The sequence below is a fragment of the Mustela lutreola genome, chromosome 6, assembly GCF_030435805.1.
Source record: "Mustela lutreola isolate mMusLut2 chromosome 6, mMusLut2.pri, whole genome shotgun sequence".
NCBI lineage: Eukaryota > Metazoa > Chordata > Mammalia > Carnivora > Mustelidae > Mustela > Mustela lutreola.
Genome location: NC_081295.1, coordinates 156,024,676 through 156,047,656, shown reverse-complemented (window position 1 = coordinate 156,047,656; position 22,981 = coordinate 156,024,676). Strand labels below are relative to the sequence as shown.

Below are 22,981 nucleotides of genomic sequence, written 5' to 3'. Positions count from 1 at the left end.
AGGAAAATTCTCTGGTTTATTAAGGGACTGAAATAATGGCACCTGCCAAGCTAGAATCTGTTTCTCAGTTTTGAGCTCTAAACATCCTTACGCACCGTGGACTAGTCGTTGTCGTATTTTACATTACTTTGAATTCTAAGTATCTATAAGTAGCCGAAGCTTTGGCCTCTCTCCTCCCCTTGAATTATTTTGGTCTTTTAAGTCAAGGTAGATTAGTGATGTTGGCAAGATGGTCTCGCGGAGGGAGGAAAGAACTCTCGTCCGGGGTGGGGGTTCCTTTTTCCTTGGAGGCCTGTCCCCTGCGCTCTGAACCCTCCCTACCCTTCACCTGGGGTCCATGGTTTGTTCTGTGACGTGTTCTCTCCATTTCACTTCAATTTGTTCTTCTGTAGAATGGAACTGTTCATCCCGACATCACACAAGTGGTTTGAACATCAAACGGTAAATCCTAGGTCAAGTGTGGAACTTCCTGCCAACTGCTTTGCCTGTGGAAATTCTGTCTTTGTGCCCCGGGGACTGACTTTCTTCCCGATATTCTTTAATCTCTCAGTCTGGCATTTTGCAATCTGGATTTATGTTCAGTTTTTATTTTTTATTTTTCATTACTTCTATATCTTTCTAAGTGTAAATCTTAGGGGTCAGTGTTAAATTTGCATGGTTACATTTATATTTATATATTTTCCCGATTTACCACCACCTCACCGCAAACACAATTCCTTCTAGGACTGCATTGTCTGATTAAGTAATCTGGACCCACTTTTGAGCACTGGGAATGCAGTGGCGGACATTCAATGTAATGTCGACCCTTGAAAAATAGGGCTTTGAACTTCATGGGCCTAGGTACATGTAAATTGGTTTTTGGTAAACACAATAGATCATGGTAAATGTGTTTTCTCTTCATGATTTTCTTAATAACATATTTTTGTCTCAGGCTTACTTTATTATAGGAATACAGTATGTAATGCATATCATATATAAAACACTTTTATCAAATGTTTATGTTATCAGTATGTCTTCTGCTCAACTGCAGGCTATTAGTTAAGTTTTGGGGAGTCAACAGTTATACCCAGATTTTCTACTGTGAGAGGGATTGGTGCCCCTTCATTCAGGGACCATCTATATTTATTTCTAAGAAACCCAGTTAAAGGGAGTGACACCAAACTCAAATGAAGCATTGTACAAAAATTTTTAAAAATAACAAAATAAAATGACATTAGGGAACAAAAGAGAGGCTTTTCAAAGAAAGCATTCCTCATCAAAGAAAGAAAAGTTGGATAGCCAGAAAAATGGTTGACCTTGGATTTCTTCAAGAGCAGGGTATCAGGAGATGGAGACTTGCTGAAATTCTGTGCTAATATTGTTTTCTGAAAGTATGTTTTGTTGATAGAGAGAACATCCAAAAATGTTTACTAACCCAATTATAGTCTGAAAGAGCTTAAGTGTGTACAAGGGAATATATATTCTGGTATTTTAAAAAAAGAAGCAAATTAATCACTGTGGAAGTACAAAAAGCATCTAATGGAAGGGAACGCTTAGAAAATGGTTACAGTATTTAGAATTGCGGTAAAGACCAAGAGAGACAGATAAGAGAAACAGGTCAATTACTTTGGAGTCTAGAAACAGTTACAGTGTTTACTATTTAATTTATGAGTATAGTAAGAATGTCAAGAAATTACATCATGAAGTTTCACAGAAATTTATTTCACAGGTTCTATGTTTGTATTTTTTTCCAGCAAGGATTCACATTATTAGACACATTATCTGAGATTTGGAAGTAAGGAAAAAAGGATGGGCCATGATAATTAATATTATAAAAGATGAAAGACTCATCTTTTATAATATTAATTATAAGTATCTTTTATACTTTCAGAAAACAATATTAGCATAGAATTTCAGCAAGTTTCCATCTCCTGATACCCTGCTCTTGAAGAAATCCAAGGTCAACCATTTTTCTGGCTATCCAACTTCTCTTTCTTTGATGAGGAATGCTTTCTTTGAAAAGCCTCTCTTTTGTTCCCTAATGTCATTTTATTTTGTTATTTTTAAAAATTTTTGTACAATGCTTCACTTGAGTCCATAGTTGGATGGTGGACTTTGATCATCTCCCTGAGGGTTGACTGAATATAGCAAATTTAGCAGGGGACTATTTCCTAGAGATGCAGGTAATTTCTATTAGGTGGAACTACTCTATCCCCAAGGATTTATGACCTCTTGGACATTACTCATTTTGTTTCAACCTCATTCAACAATCCTACTCCAATATTTCCATGTTAAATTGTTTATAAGTACTTTAATTTCTTTAGTATTCTTTGAACTGATCAAACATTTTATCTTTTTCAGTCAGTGATGGTTTAAGTAAACTCTGTCACATGTTCATCTTCTATATTCTGAACTGTAATTTCATCTTTTTGAGAAAAGGTATGTGATATCATGTGACTTTGACTTGACTGGAGACAAACAGGGTGTCATAGAGGTGCTGGTCCTTTCTACTTCTTTGGGCCTGGGAAATTTAACACTAGTCCCTCCAGAGCATGGCAAATCATCACTGGTGAGCAGGAAGGTTGAAAGTGCAGAGAGGAAAGCAGATTCTTCATCAGTCATGGGGTCACTGAGGACAAGAGGAAGACCCAGACTAGGACAGCTCTGAAACCTATTAAGAAATACTCAAATATCAGGTTAAAGTAAAGTGATAGACTGCTTTTCTTTCCATTGTCATATAGAGCACAGTCTAAAAGGCCTGTCCTAGTGTTTTTTAACTTATTTTAAGATAATGTGCTTCTGTTTGACTATTTAGGGTCTAATATCTGTAAAAAATCTCTGAATTTAGATAATCTGTAGGATGTTGATAATTTTAGTGAGTTTTGTCACTAGAGATGGAAATTATGTCAGTAGAAAACATTATTTAGAAGTTATATTTGTGCCATAGGACAATAACCCTTTTTGACCTAAATTTGCGCTTTTAGTTTTATTTCAGTCTTTTCCAGGGGAGGGAAATTTTCCCTTCATCCATTTTGGTTCTTGGCTGGGAACCCTGTTTCAAAACACAGATTAGCAAGAGAAAAATAATCAGACATTTATTAACGTGTATTTCATATATACATGGGAGAAACCCTGGGAATTCAAAGAGGTGCCTTAGAACTGCAGCTTATGCAGCATCTTGAGAAAGAACAATAGATACACAGAGAAGTGATGGGACAAAGGAAGGCAGTTTTAGGCTTTTCAGGACCCTGGAAAGGTAAATATGTGGGAGGAAACAGGAAGGTTTGCTGATTTCTCTGGTGTCTCTCTGAGCTGCTAAGATTCTAGAGATCTCCAGAATAGCCTTTATCCCCTTCCTGCCTTAAGGTAGAAAACAGGAAGGGTGGAGGGAACTTTCCTGTGATTGTTGTTTAACTGCCTGGAACCGCAAAGCTTTATGTTGAAGAGGAATATTGTTTCCTTCACTTTTTTGAATTATTGATGGTCTTGAAAATGTCCTATACGCCTTTGAACTAGGTTTATCTTCCTGATAATCTCTTATTTATTATTTATATACTAGAAGAACTCAGTATGAGACTAGGCAAATTTTGAGTTTTATACTTTGATAGCACACAAGGTAACAATCATGAAGACTAAATTCTCCACGTGAAAAAAAATTAAGGTTTACTTGCTTTCTAGCATACTGAATGGATTGGAGACCCACTAAAAACATATGCACTTCATTTGATTGACCTAGAGTTTGACTCCAGTGTAAATAGTAAATGTTGTCCTTTTAAGACTCAAAGGACAGAAGGCTGCATGTAAATAGAGAAGTGGCTATTCCTCTTAACCCAATTATCTAGAATACATTCTCTGCCCTTCTAATCAAGCCAAACTAGTTTGAGGGACCCTGGCAGGGGAGCCGTGGAGCCTTTCTAAAATTAAGCGATGGATTCTGAGACCTTGCCAGACAAGAGGGTCACAAAATTTACTGCATGCGTCTAACATGGCCCGAGTGTTCTTGGAAGAGAAACTCCTTTCACGAAAGGAGATCCAAGGAAAGCAGTACAACAGCTTTTTTTTTTTTGACAAAGTAGGTGGCTCTGAAAAGAGCCTTTTTCAAAGTCCAGAGACAGCAGCCTTGGATTACGCCCTCTCGCCGCGGATGCGGCGCGCCAGCTGGATGTCCTTGGGCATGATAGTGACGCGCTTGGCGTGGATGGCGCACAGGTTAGTGTCCTCGAAGAGCCCCACCAGGTAGGCCTCGCACGCCTCCTGCAGCGCCATGACGGCCGAGCTCTGGAAGCGCAGGTCGGTCTTGAAGTCCTGCGCGATCTCGCGCACCAGCCGCTGGAACGGCAGCTTGCGGATCAGCAGCTCGGTGGACTTCTGGTAGCGCCGGATCTCGCGCAGGGCCACCGTGCCGGGCCGGTAGCGGTGCGGCTTCTTCACGCCGCCCGTGGCCGGCGCGCTCTTGCGGGCCGCCTTGGTGGCCAGCTGCTTGCGCGGGGCCTTGCCGCCGGTCGACTTGCGCGCCGTCTGCTTCGTGCGAGCCATGACACGTCCGCAGGAGAGGAATCCGGCCAGAGAGTAGCCAGCCGCAGTTCCTGACCGTATTTATAGATCATTCTGGTTCGCTGGTCCCGCGCTGTGATCTAATTGGTTCTCAGGTTGCTTTCGCGAGAAATGATTGGGTTGCCGTTAAATTTGAATATAGAATCAAAGTTTATTTCTTGTTCATATTTACTCCTAGTTTACTTGAAATTGAGTTCATAAAAGTGAGATTTCATTTAGAGTCGATTTTCATGCACTACATTCATGGCATTTTTGTTAAAAGACAAAAACCAAGAAATAAAATAATTTTTAGTAAGAATGCCGTGCGCCAAAAATTTAAAAAGCCCGCCGTGACATGTGATTGGCCAGTTATCTCTCCTTTGTTCTCTCTTTTCTTTCTACGTTTTAGACTTTCTGGTAGCAAGTTTGAATATACTATTATTTATAATTACGTACACTTGTATGTAAACCGTGCATTTTTATACTAAAAAAGTCTCAACGTGTGGATATTATTTTGATCTTGATTATTATAGTTTGTCATTTACATAGGTTACACCCTTAAGTTGGGTCCTGACAGAATTGTAATTTCCTTGAGACTCTTCGTTGCTTTGTAAACGTTTTATGCAACTCACTTCATGAATCTGTAATTTTACCGCATAGGGGATGGAAGTAACATTTTAAATAGAAATGAACTCTTTGTAGCCATTAGGGGAGCATGAGCTACATAAAATAGGTAACACTCAAAACAGTGGAGGTGTAACAAGATTTCCCTGATTTCAAATAGTTAAGGCGTAGGTTAACAGGTCACCTAGGGTTTGTAGGTATTTCAGCGCTTTTTAGAAAATGTGGGTGGCTCTTAAAAGAGCCTTTGGTTTGCGGGAGGGAGTGCTGGCTTTATTAACATCTCACTTTCCCTTGGCCTTGTGGTGGCTCTCGGTCTTCTTGGGCAGCAGCACGGCCTGGATGTTGGGCAGCACGCCGCCCTGCGCGATGGTGACGCGGCCCAGCAGCTTGTTGAGCTCCTCGTCGTTGCGGATGGCCAGCTGCAGGTGGCGCGGGATGATGCGCGTCTTCTTGTTGTCGCGCGCCGCGTTGCCCGCCAGCTCCAGGATCTCGGCCGTCAGGTACTCGAGCACGGCCGCCAGGTACACGGGCGCGCCGGCCCCGACCCGCTCCGAGTAGTTGCCCTTGCGGAGCAGGCGGTGCACGCGGCCCACCGGGAACTGCAGACCCGCCCGCGACGAGCGCGTCTTGGCCTTGGCGCGCGCTTTGCCGCCCTGCTTCCCGCGTCCGGACATAGCGAGTGTTATCTGAGAGTAAAAACCCACAGGAAGAGCGAGAAGAAATGTCCTGAGAGCACCGAAAGGATGCCAATTATAGTGCTGAATGGAAGTGGAAAACTCGAGTTGGGATTGGTTAGAGTCATCGTTTGGCGATCCAACCAATAAGAGAGAACATTTGACGCATTCAAATTTACATAAATCTCGTCACTAATTTGTTATCAAATCAGATGCGCACGTTCTTGCATACCTTATTTGCATAGACGGACTATAAAAGAGGAGACTGTGGATCCAGGCGGACATTTTAGGTCTTTTTGTGTTTGTCTGTGTTTGTGAATTGGGTTGTTATTATTCAAGATGCCCGAGCCAGCCAAGTCAGCACCGGCCCCGAAAAAGGGCTCCAAGAAGGCGGTGACCAAGGCGCAGAAGAAGGACGGCAAGAAGCGCAAGCGCAGCCGCAAGGAGAGCTACTCGGTGTACGTGTACAAGGTGCTGAAGCAGGTGCACCCCGACACGGGCATCTCGTCCAAGGCCATGGGCATCATGAACTCGTTCGTCAACGACATCTTCGAGCGCATCGCGGGCGAGGCGTCCCGCCTGGCGCACTACAACAAGCGCTCGACCATCACGTCCAGGGAGATCCAGACGGCCGTGCGCCTGCTGCTGCCCGGGGAGCTGGCCAAGCACGCCGTGTCCGAGGGCACCAAGGCCGTCACCAAGTACACCAGCTCCAAGTGAGCTTGCCAAGTAAGCGTCCTGTCATCCAACCCCAAAGGCTCTTTTCAGAGCCACTTCCATTCTCATTCAAAGAGTTGTAATATTAAGTATTTCTCTTAATTGGTGTAGGTAGGGCACACACACACACACACACAAATGCTATTAGCATGTAAGGTATTAAGAGTCCCAAGGGCTCGTGTCTCAATCGCCAGGTTTCCGCACTACCACATACCATCTCCAGTGTCCACGGTAAATAACACTTGACAAGGAATTACCTTGGAGACTGTCCTCAAATGAGGAATATCCTAACACCACGTATTGAAGCCTGGAAGTCCTTTACTGCTTTAAAGTTTTTCTTTATAGTGTCCGTGTTATAGAGCTTGGAGCTTTGCACTCTAGTCCATATTTTCCTATTTGCTTGTGGGATGTTTGCCTCCCAAGTCTCCATTCACATTCATTTAACAGGATATGACTACTTCACATTTGAAAGCATTTGTTTATTGCATTTTGTCTGTTTTTCCTTGATTTCAAGGGACTAACAGTCTCAAGTTTACCGCCTTGAGTTCTTCCAGGTAGGGGAAAGTATTCTAGGATACAGAAGAGAATTGAATTTGAGGCCAGCTGCAGTTCAAAAGAGTATGGGGTTTCCTCTCAGTCTAACCAAGCCTTTCTTCTTAGGTGACTCAGGACACTTTAGGAAAGCTGAACAAAGAATACACCCAGAAAAGAGATGAGATATATAGGCCAGTGCTGGAGAGAGGATATCATTCACATGAAAGTACTTACTAAAGTGTTGAGAAATCTACTGGGTTTGAAGTGTCTTTGAATTTTATTCTGAGACCAGAGTCAGAAGACTTTGGTAGGAATGTTCTGCTATGTAAATGATCTTTGGTTCTCACGCCCACTGTGTCTCACTTTATAAAATGAGACTTAATGAAACATTGCTATTTAGTAATAAATTACTATAATAAAGTATGGACACTTGTGAAAACAATTGCAATTTATAATAAAAATACACATTTAAGAGGGATTTGCAATGTAGAAGGTTTTTATAAACATTATCATCTAAAATTTTCCATTTCTCCTACACTTCATATATAATAAATGAAAGCTTTTAAAGTAGAATTATAATCAGAAGTAATAATACTACAATGAGTGAAGCAAATGTTACTCCATGAAATTAGAGTTGCTGCTCTTTAAATCCAGGCATCCTAAACACAAGGAAAAAAGTAAATGTAAAATGCTGTCCTCAGAACTACAGAAATTTGAACATTATGGGAGCCTGCAATATTTAGGAAGAATTTACATGCATCTATAGTAATTCTGATAATATTTACACATTTAAATTTACATATATGTGTAGTTATAATGTTAACCTCAATGAATATAGAATCAATTATTCAGCTATGGGGGTGTATTAATTTATTTCCTATTGCTGGTTTGACAGTATCAGAAATTTATGCCTTACATTAGTACAGATTTCTAATTTCATAAATCTGTAGATCAGCATTTGGGTATGGATCTCACTGAGCTGAAATCAAGGTGTCAGGAATTCTGCATTCTTCTCTGGGTTCTCTCAAAATAAACCTCTTGGCTTGCCATTTCCAGATTCTAGAGGCTATCCTCTTTCCTTGGCTCAAGGGCCCCTTTTCTCAATTTTCAAAGCCAACCAGCCATCTCTGGCCAGACCCTCAGGCTGTTATCTCTCTGGTTCTGTCCTCAGATTCCCTCTTCTAATTTTAAGTATCTATGTGATTACACTGGGTTCACTTGGATAATCCAGGATAATCTCCCTTTAAAAAATCAGGTGATTAGCAATCTTACTGCCACCTGCAACATTAATTGTCCTCTGTCCTGGAACCCAGCATATTCATAGACCTGTAGAGGTTAGCAGTTAAAGATAATTGGGATGACATTTCTATGCCTTGCACCGCAGGTCACATTTTTAAAAAAATCGGATAGAAAGCTATGTACTTTCTGTCCTACAAGTGGAAAGAATATATGGATACACTACTATATATATTTTCAGGATATTCTTGAATTCCGAGAAAGGTCATTACCATGTTTAGATATTTGTTTAGTTCTGGGAATATATAAAGCAAAAATTGACTAGGACAGTAGAAGCTTATGTATACATCTGCCTGGTATTTTTAGAAATCACCCTTTTACACTTCTCTCCTTGTTGCATTTGTTTTGTTTGAAAATGTATATATTCTTTTGTATGTTGTTTTGTGTGTGTGTGTGTGTGTGTGTGTGTGTGTACACGCGCGCACACGCATTTGTGCTGTGTAGGGAGTAGAAAGTTTGTTATTCATGGGAGAAGTTTTACAAGAATATAAGATAGTTTTAATTCTTTCCTACGTAGGTTGAAGCCCTAAAAATATTTTCTATGTGCAATCTTAGCACTTAACTCATGTGGCATACCATTCACAGCCATTTAAAACTTGAAGTAGGTTTCTAATTACAAGGACAAAAGTGTAAATTCCCATTATCATTATTATACATATCTGCATATGCCAGGGGAGTGGTAGTGTTACTAGAATGACATATGCATTTTAAAAAAATATTTATTTATTTATTTATTTATTTGTCAGAGAGAGCGAGAGAGAGAGCAAGCAGGAACAGGCTGAAGGGCAGAGGGAGAAGCCGACTCCCTATTGAGCAGGGAACTCGATGTGGAACTCAACCCTGGGACCCTGGGACCTTGTGCCCAAAGCAGACACTTAGCCAACTGAGCCTCCCAGGCAGCCACATATAAAGTTTTTTTAATTTAAAAAGAATTTTTGTAGAACAGAAATTAGCTCATATAAAGTCCACCCAGGAGGAAAATAACAATTTTAAGGGAGAGACACCAAAATATCCTTAAAGGGAGTTTCTTTCCTAGACCGCCTGCATTACTGCAATGTGGAATTTTGCCAGTGGTCTCACCTTTCACTAAAGGAGCCTTGGGAAAGTCCTCATTACCATTAAATGACCTCATATTGGAGTCAGTGATGTTTGTTTTTCAATTTTCATGCATTGGTTTGTTCCCACTAGTACTTACAAATTATATTGGCTTAAGCAAACAAATCCATTAGAAGTGTACAAAGATTAATCTGGAAATAAGCCAGTTTCTTTTTAGCATAACATGCCACAAACAAAAATAGTGCTATCAAATTTCTTAAGCCTTCTTGGTTTTTCACAGAACCAATATGTAAAGGACACTACATCCCAGCAAGCTTCAGTGAAACACTCTTGTCACCACGTGGGCCAGACTTGTAGTTAAAAAAGGCAGTAGAGACAAGGGAAGTCCATCCTACCATTAGCTACACTGGTACCTTTCTCTTTCCACCAGTGAAAAGGTATCTGTTTTAAGACGCTAGTACCATACACCAGCAAGGCTAACATTCCAGCAAAGCAAACCCTCTTCTGCACTTACATTAACTATCAAAGCCACGACATCTCACGCTGAAAAATTGGCTGGCTCTTAATTGTCTCTGGGGTTCAATCCAAAGACATTTTGTCAGGATTTTTTTGAGTTTCGGCTCCCCGGGCAGCAGCAGGCGCAGGGCCGTCTGGATCTCCCTGGACGTGATGGTCGAGCGCTGGTTGTAGTGCGCCAGGCCGGACGCCTCGCCCGCGATGCGCTCCAAGATGTCGTTGACGAACGAGTTCATGATGCCCATGGCCTTGGACGAGATGCCCGTGTCGGGGTGCACCTGCTTCAGCACCTTGTACACGTACACCGAGTAGCTCTCCTTGCGGCTGCGCTTGCGCTTCTTGCCGTCCTTCTTCTGCGCCTTGGTCACCGCCTTCTTGGAGCCCTTCTTCGGGGATGGCAACAGAGTTCTGTGGCTCTGGCATGACGAATAAAAACTAGGATTCTGAGATAAGAAATATGTGCCCTGCTTACAATGCTCATATTTTATGGCTCCTATGTGACCTAAGTGCTCAAAGAGTTATACTTCGATTGCATAAATAAATCTAAACTGCAACATATTATGGATATGTGTCTTTAATTTTGTTTTGTCATTGGTTGCAAACTTCCAAATTGTATTAGCCAATCAAAGCGCGCAATTTACAATTCGGCTTGTAAGTATAATTGCTTCTCATTTGCTGGAAGGATTTGCATCCCCATTTTCTTTTTCCGTTACGGAGCATACCGGCTAGAGAGTATTAAAATGTCCGGACGCGGGAAGCAGGGCGGCAAGGCGCGCGCCAAGGCCAAGACGCGCTCGTCGCGGGCGGGTCTGCAGTTCCCGGTGGGCCGCGTGCACCGCCTGCTCCGCAAGGGCAACTACTCGGAGCGGGTCGGGGCCGGCGCGCCCGTGTACCTGGCGGCCGTGCTCGAGTACCTGACGGCCGAGATCCTGGAGCTGGCGGGCAACGCGGCGCGCGACAACAAGAAGACGCGCATCATCCCGCGCCACCTGCAGCTGGCCATCCGCAACGACGAGGAGCTCAACAAGCTGCTGGGCCGCGTCACCATCGCGCAGGGCGGCGTGCTGCCCAACATCCAGGCCGTGCTGCTGCCCAAGAAGACCGAGAGCCACCATAAGGCCAAGAGCAAGTAAGGTGGAGAAATAGAATCTTAATTCATTGAGGGGTCCATTTTAACCAAAGGCTCTTTTCAGAGCCACCCCCGTGCTCATTGAAAGGGCTTACATTTGCCTTATTAACTGTAGCTCATTGAAAATACCCTGCAGGATAGTTTATCGATTCAAGAAGGGAAGTTAGTTTTCCAACTCCTCAGAAAGGTTAAACTAGCCATTCAGTTTAGAGTACCATAATAAAAAAGTTGCCACCTACAAATTAAAATGGTATGTAGAGGTTGAGGCCACCTCAAAAGTATATTAATAATGGCCTCCTGTAGCCTTATAAGCCATTCGTAAGATAAGGGGAAGTGTAATGCTTGGTTTATGTTGAAAGTTTGATACAAGTCTAGTTAGTGATCTATAGATTAATAAAATTATACCTTTATTAATATATCCTATTGAAAGCAGTTTTTTTGAACCTTAGTGGACAAAATCATCTGGAAGTTATACTTTAAAAAACGTTAACCAATATCCAACTTTACTGGGCTGGGCCTAAATCAGGTGTCACCTGGACTACAATAGTATATGGTCTGGAATTTCTTGTCTTTTATACAGAGGCTTGTAACTCGGGTTCAGTATGACTTTAAAAAGATACACAGTGATGTTTTTGTACCATTTACACTTTGGGTGTCTTTTAACACCATTTTACACAACCTTCAGTTAGTGTAGAATGACTATGTATTTAATGAGATATAGTAATATGCATGAAATTAACTCAGGGATAATGGTAGATTTAGGAGTTACATAAAAACATTTTGAAAAAAAAATTTTGAAAAAACGGAGTTTGAATAGATTTCATGAAATAGACCTGAAATTAGTCTTCCTACACTCCAATGAGAGTAAAAAAATTATTTGGCCAATCACATCTCAAGGGTATCTTTTCAAAAACCATCTAAAGAAAAGCAGTTTTCGGGGTCAAAACTTAAAATTTTTTTCAGCCAGGGGCGCCTGGGTGGCTCTGGGTTAAAGTCTCTGGCTTTGGCTCAGGTCATGATCCCAGAGTCCTGGGATCGAGCCCCGCGTCTATCCCCGCATCGGGTCCTCTGCTCAGCAGGGAGCCTGTTTCCATTTCTCTCTCTGCCTGCTTGTATTCTCTGTCAAATAAATTAATAAAAATTTTATTCAGCCAGCAAAATAAATCATTGGACTAACTGGTATTAAATTATACTTTCAAAAGCTAAAGGACATTGTAAATAAACAGGTGAGGTAGATAAGAGATAACTGTAAATAAGTTAGACGCGAGAGTTGAAAACACCGGCAGTTAACAAGCAGATTGGAGGAGTATGTTAGTTTTTTTTCTCCCCAGTTTTTTTCCCTTCTATTTTTGATGGAAAACAGTTTTTGGTCTACATGTAGTGGAGGTCATGTGATTCAGGGAGTGAATGTCAGTCACTACCAGTATCTTCATTTGGAGCCCTAGGAAGCAAGTATTTGTCCAATCATAATGAGTATCTATATCTAGTAGTAGAGTTTGGTAGGGTTTCATAGTTCTGTCAGCAACCTGTTGTGGTTAATTTTGGGATGGCTCGCACGAAGCAGACGGCGCGCAAGTCGACCGGCGGCAAGGCCCCGCGCAAGCAGCTGGCCACCAAGGCGGCCCGCAAGAGCGCGCCGGCCACGGGCGGCGTGAAGAAGCCGCACCGCTACCGGCCCGGCACGGTGGCCCTGCGCGAGATCCGGCGCTACCAGAAGTCCACCGAGCTGCTGATCCGCAAGCTGCCGTTCCAGCGGCTGGTGCGCGAGATCGCGCAGGACTTCAAGACCGACCTGCGCTTCCAGAGCTCGGCCGTCATGGCGCTGCAGGAGGCGTGCGAGGCCTACCTGGTGGGGCTCTTCGAGGACACCAACCTGTGCGCCATCCACGCCAAGCGCGTCACCATCATGCCCAAGGACATCCAGCTGGCGCGCCGTATCCGTGGCGAGAGAGCCTAAATTCTTCTGTGCCAGTGATGAGAACCTTTCAACCTTAAGTTCCAAGGCTCTTTTCAGAGCCAATGACCTTTTCTGTGAAAGATTGCTGTGTACTTACTTTAGGTTTCTTACATTGTGACAGTGGAGAAACCAAGTGCTACCACATTTTCCATAAGGCTGTGTGGCTGGGAAAGAGCCGTAGAAGTATTCTCAGCTAGCTAAACTCTTACTTCTTGGGGTTGGGCGCCTTGGCCTTCTTCGGACTCTTGGCCACTTTCTTGGTGACAGCCGCCCCCACGGCCTTCTTGGGCTTCTTGGCCGCCCCGGCCGCCTTCTTGGCCTTGGGCTTGGCCTCGCCAGAGGCCGCCTTCTTGTTGAGCTTGAAGGAGCCCGAGGCGCCGGTGCCCTTGGTCTGCACCAGGGTGCCCTTGCTCACCAGGCTCTTGAGGCCCAGCTTGATGCGGCTGTTGTTCTTCTCCACGTCGTAGCCGGCGGCCGCCAGCGCCTTCTTGAGCGCCGCCAGGGACACGCCGCTGCGCTCCTTGGACGCGGCGATGGCCTTGGTGATGAGCTCGGACACCGGGGGCCCGGACGCCTTGCGCTTGGCGGCACCGGCGCACTTGCGGGCCTTCTTCTTCACGGGCGTCTTCTCGGCAGGGGCCGGAGCGGGAGGCACGGCAGGTGCGGTTTCAGACATCGTGCGTTGGGATTCCTGACGGGAAAAGCGGAAAAGAAGAAGAAGAAGAAGAAGAAAGTCTCGGAGTTGAGCTGCGCGGCCGGCGCGCGTGTGTGTATATATACAACCACGACGCCGCGCGCTGATTGGCTCCCGGCTCCGTCCCCAACCTGACAGCAACCGAGTCTCCGCTCTGTCCCGGAATTGTGTTTGTTACAACTGAGGAAAGCAGAAAAAATAAAATTTCCCGTGGAGGAATCACACCGGTTCTATTCGGGAGCGAAGCGGGACACCTCCTGCTTTGAGATCTTCATGCTTTCTTCTTCCAGTTTGTATCTCGTTAGTCTCAGCTTTTTTCAAAATCCCCTGACACTCTCAGAGATTCACCGGTCAGAGAGACAACTTCTCGATTTTCCCTTAAAATATAAATTCTTCCCTTTGTGCTTTCAATCTCTTGCTCTCTAGTGATATTCTAGACACTCTTGGCTCCTCATATATTCAACAACTGCTCAGTTCTCATGGAGATTTACCCAGAAAGTCTGTTTCGTATGACGAAACATAATAGACTCTTCGTCTCTTTCTGTACAGAATGAGAATCATGGATGCTGTCATCCTTTAGCTGTCCATCCATCCATTAGCTCTCAGCTAATTCTGACACAGTAATTACTTTGAAAAAGCTTTATCATTGCTTCTCGTCCAATATGGCGTGTTAGTTTGGGAGTTTCAGGATTTCAAGGTTTGTCCAGGGAAATGGGGAATGCAGCAATGTGTCATCCTTCTGACACGGTTTTTGGTCCTGTGAACATAGATGGTGACAGAGGAAATCCAGGAAGGATATAAAAGAGAGTTAGACCTCTTTATTTGTTTTTTAAAAAAAATCTTTTACTTACAGTGATTGAATTGGGGGTTAGGAATTAAAATATTCATGAGCTTTGGGGTACAGAAATCTGGCATGCCTGGGGAGTATAAACTTTGGTAACCTGTTAATGTAATAGAATGAAAGAATATATACATATAAGACACACATCCTCACACATCCATAGAACTCACTTGAGAGACGAGCAATATTTGAAAAGCGTGTTTTATGTTTGCTACTATATTTCTTACTTATGCAAGGAAATAAGGTTGTAAGAAACATTATATCTAATGTTTAATTTTGAATAGGGAATACATTTATAGTTGAAAGTGATTTAATTTTTATTTTCATCACTTCCAGTTATTTCTCGTTAATGTAGTATGTTTATTTTAAAACATGTAGCAATCTGTGTTCCCCTATGACAGTGAAAGAAAGAAATGCTGGGAAGGCACAGAGCAAAGCCTAAGAGGTGAGTGTTTCACCCTCATCTCTGATCCCTGTAAAATCAAGAAATGACTGATTACTTCCTTTAGCACATCCAAGTGAACCATGAAAGTTAATGTCACTAACTTAAATATGAACGTGATTCAAATGGGTAAGACCAGATGAACAATCGACTTAGTATAAATCATTTTTACTTTGTGCATTCACTCGTTATGGAGCAAATGCATTCCTACTCCTCTTAACGTGATTTGATTCATTATAGTTGGTTTTGAAGATTATTCATTGATAGTAATGAGGAGTATGAATTCCAGAAAAACTGAGCCATGGCAGGCTGTGGCAGTAGTCAGTGCATATCGGAAACAGAAGAACAAGAATTACATCCTTGATGGGGGAAATAATAGAGAGGCAGTACCAAGAAGAGCTTTGTCTACGCCGCGTCAATGTAGGGAGTCTTCAAGGTACTGCCCCAGTCACCTTCATGGGCTCCTGAGTTACTGTGATGTGGATAACTTCCAAGCCTCTCCCTTCAGGTCTGTCTTCTTGCCTAAATGTCAAACTTGTATTTTTGGATGCTTCTGGATATTTCTGGATGCTTATGGATATTCTGGCTATCGCACCTCCATACACCAGACTACAGTCTCCCTATAATCTCTACATAACCAAACTCACCATGTCATTTCCAATTGAAATATATCATTCACCTTGACATACCTGTCAATTCTACATACAAAACCCCCATTCTTTTTTATTAATTGAGGCACACTTGAGTTCTTTGAGACCTTTTAGTCCATTGAAGGTCCAGAGGAAGTATGAAGACAGTAGCCAGCTCCAATGACTACCACTGAGCTCTGAGTAGCCCAACTATGTCCCTCCTGAGACAGTCTTGATCCTCACCTCAGTATACACAGAGGACGGATGCTTCAGCGACTATATTCTTATTAGAAATGGTCAATGAACTTGAAACTTACGGGGTTCACTTCACATGTTGAAGAACTAAAGGAACTCTGTCAGCAAAGTGATCTTTCTGTATTAATGTAGAGGAGAGAGAAAAAACACATGACTGAGTAAGCATTAACAGAATTACATTCAGGTAACTCAGCACAGTACTGACTACATTTAGGAGGGAAGAAATCTCACAAGTCTCATAGAGCAGAGCAAAATGGATCTGTTACTTCTTTTAAGGCAGATAAACAGGGGATAGAGCTGGTGACAATTCTGTATATTGTGAGAGACCACTATGCTAATCCCAAAGGAATCTTTTTACACATCTAGAGAGTACTTTTTTTTAAAGTGGCTTTTTAAAAAATGATTTTATGTATTTATTTGAGATAGAGAGGAGAGAGAAAGGGTGTGTGTGTGTGTGTGTGTGTGTGTGTGCGTTGGGGAGAGAGGCAGAGGAAAAGGGGGAGGCCTACCCCTGCTGAGCATGGAGCCTGATATGGCTTCATGAGATCATGACCTGAACCGAAGGCAGGTGCTTAACCAACTGATCCACCCAGGTGCCCCAATATCTAGCAATTATTTGGGTTATAACATATTATGTAGCGGTTATATCTCCTCACCCTAGGAAACATCTCTCTGTTGTCAAAAATAGGAGATGGGGCCTAATGCCTAGAAAAATATCTCTGTTCTGAAGGGAAAAGTGAAAACTGAGACACATTATTTTTTCAAGATAAAATATTAAGAGGGAGATGAAATAACCTTGACTGTTGCTAAGTGGGGAAAATCATCGCCATTTACCCTTACACACCTCCATCAGATTACTGTTACTAACGTGTGGTTTTCATACCAACATTCATGGCATTTCCCAATGCTCCTCTCTGCACCCCCCAAAATTTGCTTTATGTAATTGGGTGGATATAAATTAGTGAACAAAACTTAAGCAAGATACATGTAATAATTTCACAGAACCTGATAATCCTCAGTTTTTCTCAAATTCATCTTTCAAGTCTTTCCATCATGGGGCTTGTAAGAAATTTAACCAACATATGGATACTACAGAGTAGTGTCAAATCTTTAAGAAGTATTTATGACATACTGAATTCTTCTAAAATTCGATTATGGTATTTGTATGTAGAAAAGTGTTAGAGTCAATATTCTACTCAGTATCAAATAAATGTTTCTGATTCGTTAGATTGGCATTGCTTCTCCATTTGCTTATGAATGATGCTTAGCTGTAACATCACTGAGCTGAACAGCTACGTTACCTTTGAGTACGTTAGGAAAAAATACACATGGTGAACAGATAGGACATGATGAACTACATCTTTACTAAACCATTTCTACCTCTAACACTTCAGAAGCTTAGAGATCCAGAGTGCTCTTACATTGACTGCAAGAAAAAAAATAAAGGAGAAATTCCCTCTTTGAGATTTCAACTAGGAAAGTCATGTGGTTCTACAAATTCTGTGTTTGTGTGCAAAACACAACATACTTTATCCTAATTCTCCCTGCTTAGACTTGTCAGTCAGCCAGCAGACTTTCCTTTTTAGGAAACAGAGAATGAGATGTGTTTATATAACTTCAATAACCTCAGAGCTACAATAATAAGGGATGAAGTATCATTTTGTATGGTTCCAGACAGTAAGGGAAAGAGGTCACAAGAAGGAATAAATCAAAACTGTTACAACTGAGCAATGTTTCTCAGCTTCACCGTGGTGCCACTTTTTTTTGACGTAAGCACGGTGGCATAATTGAAGCTCAATAAATCAGACATCTTAACATGTAAAATTTACCTTGACTTTTTTTTAAGTGATATAGCTTATTTTAATAACAGTAAAATAATCATGCAAACCAAACAAAAATACAGTTCAGTTAAACTTCTTTAATTATAAATTTTGGTTAGTATATTGGAATTGGAAACAAAAAGAAAACCTTAACATAGAGGCATACAATTTGGTATGAAATAATAACATCAATATTTATAAATAAAATATGATTTAGAAATATGTGATAAAAAATAAAATGAATCAGATATATATGATATACATTTACTATCTAGTCAATGCAGACACATTTTTTTTTCCTTAGGATTTTTAAAATTTACCTTTTAAAAAAATTTAAATTCAATTAACATATAATGTGTTATTTGTTTCAGGGGTAAGGTCTGTGACTCATCAGTCTTACACAATTCACAGCACTCACCATAGCACAGACCCTCCCCAATGTCCGTCACCCAGCCTCCCCCTCCCTTCACCCCCCACCCTTCTTTACAGCACCCTTCGGTTTGTTTCCTATGACTATGAGTCTCTTATACTTTACAAAATTTACCTTGACTTTTAATTATCATATTAACAACCAAAATAATTACATAACACACACAGGAAAGGGTAATAGTAACCCCCACTTTACTTGAATGGGCTCTTGGCATTATCTTGATTTTTATAGAAAAAGGATAGTGCATCTATCTTTGCTGACAAGCTAGGCAATCACTTTGAATTCTGCATTTCCTAAGTGCAAACAGATGAAACACTTATAATAGGTCATTAATAAACCTGGTTTTGAGCATAGAGCCAGCCCCAAAGATAATAATATACTATTTAAAAAGACTTAAGGCAATGAATTCCATTTCCAATGGAAAAAAAGAACTGTGCAAAGAAACTTAAAACTACTTATTTTGTACCAGTTTTATAAATTGTCGCTTTTAATAAAGCTTTGTCCCAAATGCCAGCAACTTCATAAAAAAATTTGGGTGGGGGAGAAAGAGGGATATTTCATTCAAGAAAAATAACCCCTATCTTTTTCTTGGTCTTCAACACACACAATTTAAATATATAGCTGCTGGAACACTTTACACAATTCCTTTGCACTGGTGCATAACAAGATCTAAATACTATTACATTTTTAAGCACTGGATCAAGGCTTTACATAAAAATACCGTCCTACTTTCCCCCCCTAACTTTCTGTAGCCATTCAGGAATTTTCCAGAAACTTTTGTGCATGATCTTAATTCCTAATCCCTGGCTTTTTGGCCTCAGTGACAAAGTTCAAAACCAAACCACCAAAAAGGATGGTTCACTTGAGGTCAGACCAGGGTCCCTGGCTCAGTTATTTTCGTAGGTTGAAGGCAGTGTGCCATCCCCTGTCTCCACGCAAGGAGGGCACGTGAAGATCTCGTCAACCAGTCATCCACACAGTCGTTGGAAATTGAATGGGTCCCCACAAAGTCTATCATACAGATAACCCACTTCCGGATCTTTTTTTCTGATCCATGCCTTCCAGGGTCATAAACTCCTTGAGGCAGGTGTTGTATAAGACCCATTCTTTTCTTTTTGTTTTGTTTTAAGGTTTTATTTATTTATTTGACAAAGAAAGATCACAAGTAGGCAGAGAGGCAGGCAGAGAGAGAGAGAGAGAGGGAAGCAGGCTCCCCACTGAGCAGAGAGCCCGATGCAGGACTCGATTCCAGGACCCCAAGATCATGACCCAAGCCGAAGGCAGTGGCTTAACCCACTGAGCCACCCAGGCACCCCTATAAGACCCATTCTTTGAGCTACCCCAATTTGTTGCCCTTCAGTCAGCAGGGTTGTTAGACGAGTCTGGCTTGGCTTTGATGATAGACCAGTGACCATAGACTGAACTGGAATACGTTCCTGATATGGCCATGGCGGCTCCCACTCCTGCTCTGTCCCCTCACCAAAACTAGCGGGGTTGGACTGAGACTCCTGAAGCAGGGAGATGTCATCCAAAGTGGGGAATTGAAGGCAGTTCATCTTCTGGGGGTAGGATGTGTACCGTTCTGACAGTCTTCGCTTTCAAAACGCAGTCTTTCAAGGTTCGGATAATCCCAAAGAAGGGTTCTTGATCAGTTCACGTCATGGACTTGTTTGTACATCTGAGGAAGCTTATGGGCCCCTTCCCAGGACAATGTTTTTAAGTGCTTAAAAGAATATACTTAGGAGGGGCGCCTGAGTGGCTCAGTGGATTAGGCCGCTGCCTTCGGCTCAGGTCATGATCTCAGGGTCCTGGGATCGAGTCCCGCTTCTCTCTCTCTCTCTCTCTCTGGCTGCCTCTCTGTCTACTTGTGATTTCTCTCTGTCAAATAAATAAATCTTTAAAAAAAAAAGAATATACATAGGATTACATAGAAAAATAATTATTTGACAGTACCATTATGAAATTTATCAAAATCCCAAACTGTTGAAATGTTAACAGATGTGTTTCTTTATTAATCCATTAAAGTCACAAGATCGCCCTTGTGAGTAAGAATTAACCACAGGAGGATCGGCAGGTGTAATGACAGGTGTAATGTAATAGCAGGTGTAATGGTGGGTATAAATGACTGAGAGCTCCCGGGGCTGGCCACAGGCACACTGTACAGGCCCCGCCCATCACAGTGGTAGCTGCCTGTATACATAAATGCAGGAATCGCTAAGAAACAGTTGCTGGATAGTAGGGGTAAAGATGGGATTTGTGTTCTATACAAGTTCCTAGATGTCCTACATCCTGTCACTGTATCTGAGGGTAGAAACCCCATGGGGAATTTGTCCCCATGCACCATCAACTTAGAAAACAGCTTTGATGAACTAGGCCCTCCTCACAGATCCTGGAGAAGGCAGATTTCTGCAATTCAGCTGCAACTCCTCAAAGGAATTTCTGATGAATTCAATCTTTCAGTGTTCATTATTTAGGGAGTTCTCGAAAGAAAGTTGTAGCAAACTAGGGTGCTTTGTTAGGCCCACCACTTTAGAGGGCTAAATACAGAGTGGGGGGGGGGGGGAGCGGAGAGTATCCACAATCTATCCTAATGATGTTGAGTGTTTATTTGCAGACAGTAAACATGTCACATGGATTATCCCTTCTAAACTTCAGTGCTCTGTAACTTAGACTGTCTTAGACATATGAAAAGAAAAAAAAGAAAAACAAAACCAAAACAACAACAACAAAACACAACAAAACCCGAATATAGACTGCCCTAGGTCAAATAGGGAGCTGGGCAGCAGGCTGCGTCCAGAGCGCGGCTCGAGGCTGTGTAAGGGGTAGAGCACGGAACGCGGTGGCAGAAACCGCGCGAGCTCTAAACAGTGCCTAACTAAGAACAGGCTCAAGGCATGAACTTGAAACTCACAGCACAAATTCTCATTACCTTGGGATGCACAGATTTACCACCTTCAGCACAGCCTTCAGTGATGTTGAACCCGGTTTGACTTTGAAAGGTTTAACGTTCTCCTTAGTTCCCCCGTAGGACTACCCAGCTGCATCCCCGCGAGCCTCGCTTAGCGAACCAGACATGACTTGATAATGAAAGACCTGCGGATCCCCAACAGCAAGAGGTTCTTTATTGTTAGGCGCCTGCGGGTGGTCAGCGCGCGCCTGCGGGTGGTCAGCAGCTCCTGCTAGCTGAGCACACCTGGCTGGGGTGGTGCAGGATTTTTATAGACAGGTACAAACAAGTCCCGGATGGGACGGGGCCGATTGGCTGACAATTTGAACATTTGAAAAAAGGCATACTTGGTGTTAGCGGATTGGCTTTGGAAGACCCCCTCGCGGGAAAAGAAAGGCGGGAAGGGGAAACAAAGAGGGGAAGTTTGACCTTATTACTCAGCAGAAAGACATCCTGTCTACGTGACTATGCAGCCCCCTTGCCTGCGTGACCTTGCGTCGGCTATTAGGAGAAGGTATCTTGTTCAAACAGGAGACAAGTGTCATGCCCTAAAAGCCAAGCGGTTACAGAAAGGCAAAAGAGCAGTTACACTGAATTCAACCCTGGGGGAAGGGTCTTTTCATTGCAAGGGGATGAGGGGTACTCTTACACAACAAAAGAGCAATTAATTAGTTAACAACGGGGGGGGGTCTTTCAATAACACAAACACAAACTTAGCGAAAAAGCTGTGATGAGCCTCAAACTGTATTTCCAGCGTCTCCTAGGGAAACAGCCAGTAGTAACTGAGTATTTCTCGGGTTGTCTGGGAAGTGTGAAGTCCAGGTAGGAGGCTTCTTTGTGGAGAGCGTGTGCGTTGGTGCCGCCACCAGGACGGTCGGTCGCTTTACGCGCCGCGCCTGCCCTATGTGCGCTGAGCTTAGCGCGGGAGAAAACGGCGGTGGGCGGGAGCTGAGTGTGGTCCCGCCCCTGCCCTTGCTGTTTTCAAACAGGTCCGTCGCCTTGCTATAAAAGATCTGCTTGGTGCCCTGGCTCGTGGAGTTTGAGAACTTTGGAGAGGCCTGAGTCATCATGTCTGGTCGTGGCAAGGGCGGGAAGGGCCTGGGCAAAGGGGGCGCCAAGCGCCACCGCAAGGTGCTGCGCGACAACATCCAGGGCATCACCAAGCCCGCCATCCGGCGGCTGGCCCGGCGCGGCGGCGTCAAGCGCATCTCCGGCCTCATCTACGAGGAGACCCGCGGGGTGCTCAAGGTGTTCCTGGAGAACGTGATCCGCGACGCCGTCACCTACACGGAGCACGCCAAGCGCAAGACGGTCACGGCCATGGACGTGGTCTACGCGCTCAAGCGCCAGGGCCGCACTCTCTACGGCTTCGGGGGCTGAGCATTTTTGTCTTTGCTTCGCAATTTTTCGTATATCACCCACCCAAAGGCCCTTTTCAGGGCCACCCATGTAGTCGCCAGAGAGAGTTGCACACTTAACCAATATGGGCCATTTCCCATTTATTCTGCCAGTTTGTGATTGTAGTGTTTATCATTTGTGGGTTCTGTTGCTTTTGTTAACTCCTGTATGTACCCTGGAACTGTCTGTACTTAGTTTTTCACGCTTGATACTTTGTACCCCTCAGTTTACAGTGAGAACATTTATACGAAATCGTAAACTTGGGTTAGGTGACTGTATAAAGGTTTGTGTTTAAGCAAGTGTCTTGTTTCAATCTTAACGTCACTGAGTTCGTTAAAAGGGAGGGGAGGATTCCGTTGTAAGCAGCACAACCTGATCTGTCCTCAAATCTCTCCCCTTCGTGTCAGCAATAGAGAAGTCAAGGTAGCCGACCTAAGTGGGTTAATGCTTTCCTTTTCTGAGGTCCTGTGGAGATGGCAGAAACTGCAGCTTAGCCCTGTGTCTTGGTGT

At 43.1% G+C, this 22,981-nt stretch overlaps 5 protein-coding genes and 2 pseudogenes across 5 annotated transcripts; 3 read left to right on the top strand and 4 right to left on the bottom strand.

The window, feature by feature from the left end:
* Positions 1-4,089: 4,089 nt before the first annotated feature.
* Positions 4,090-4,553, bottom strand: LOC131833006 (histone H3.1). The gene has a single exon (XM_059176253.1). The coding sequence runs from the start codon at positions 4,513-4,515 to the stop codon at positions 4,105-4,107; it is 411 nt and encodes a 136-aa protein (XP_059032236.1). The 5' UTR covers positions 4,516-4,553; the 3' UTR covers positions 4,090-4,104.
* An 805-nt stretch (positions 4,554-5,358) lies between these two features.
* On the bottom strand, positions 5,359-5,856 carry LOC131833016 (histone H2A type 1-B). Its single transcript, XM_059176262.1, has one exon. The coding sequence runs from the start codon at positions 5,808-5,810 to the stop codon at positions 5,418-5,420; it is 393 nt and encodes a 130-aa protein (XP_059032245.1). The 5' UTR covers positions 5,811-5,856; the 3' UTR covers positions 5,359-5,417.
* A 235-nt stretch (positions 5,857-6,091) lies between these two features.
* Positions 6,092-9,339, top strand: LOC131833038 (histone H2B type 1-C/E/F/G/I). Its single transcript, XM_059176288.1, has one exon. It carries the CDS (start codon positions 6,150-6,152, stop codon positions 6,528-6,530), a length of 381 nt encoding a protein of 126 aa, XP_059032271.1. The 5' UTR covers positions 6,092-6,149; the 3' UTR covers positions 6,531-9,339.
* A 456-nt stretch (positions 9,340-9,795) lies between these two features.
* Positions 9,796-10,486, bottom strand: LOC131833003 (histone H2B type 1-N-like; annotated as a pseudogene).
* Positions 10,487-10,630: 144 nt separating this feature from the next.
* On the top strand, positions 10,631-12,774 carry LOC131833012 (histone H2A type 1-H-like). The gene is made up of 2 exons (XM_059176257.1): positions 10,631-11,063; positions 12,623-12,774. The coding sequence occupies exon 1, from the start codon at positions 10,670-10,672 to the stop codon at positions 11,060-11,062; it is 393 nt and encodes a 130-aa protein (XP_059032240.1). The 5' UTR covers positions 10,631-10,669; the 3' UTR covers position 11,063; positions 12,623-12,774.
* On the top strand, positions 11,071-22,848 carry LOC131833056 (histone H3.1-like; annotated as a pseudogene).
* LOC131833002 (histone H1.4-like) lies at positions 13,221-13,837 on the bottom strand. The gene has a single exon (XM_059176250.1). The coding sequence runs from the start codon at positions 13,689-13,691 to the stop codon at positions 13,221-13,223; it is 471 nt and encodes a 156-aa protein (XP_059032233.1). The 5' UTR covers positions 13,692-13,837.
* Positions 22,849-22,981: the final 133 nt, after the last annotated feature.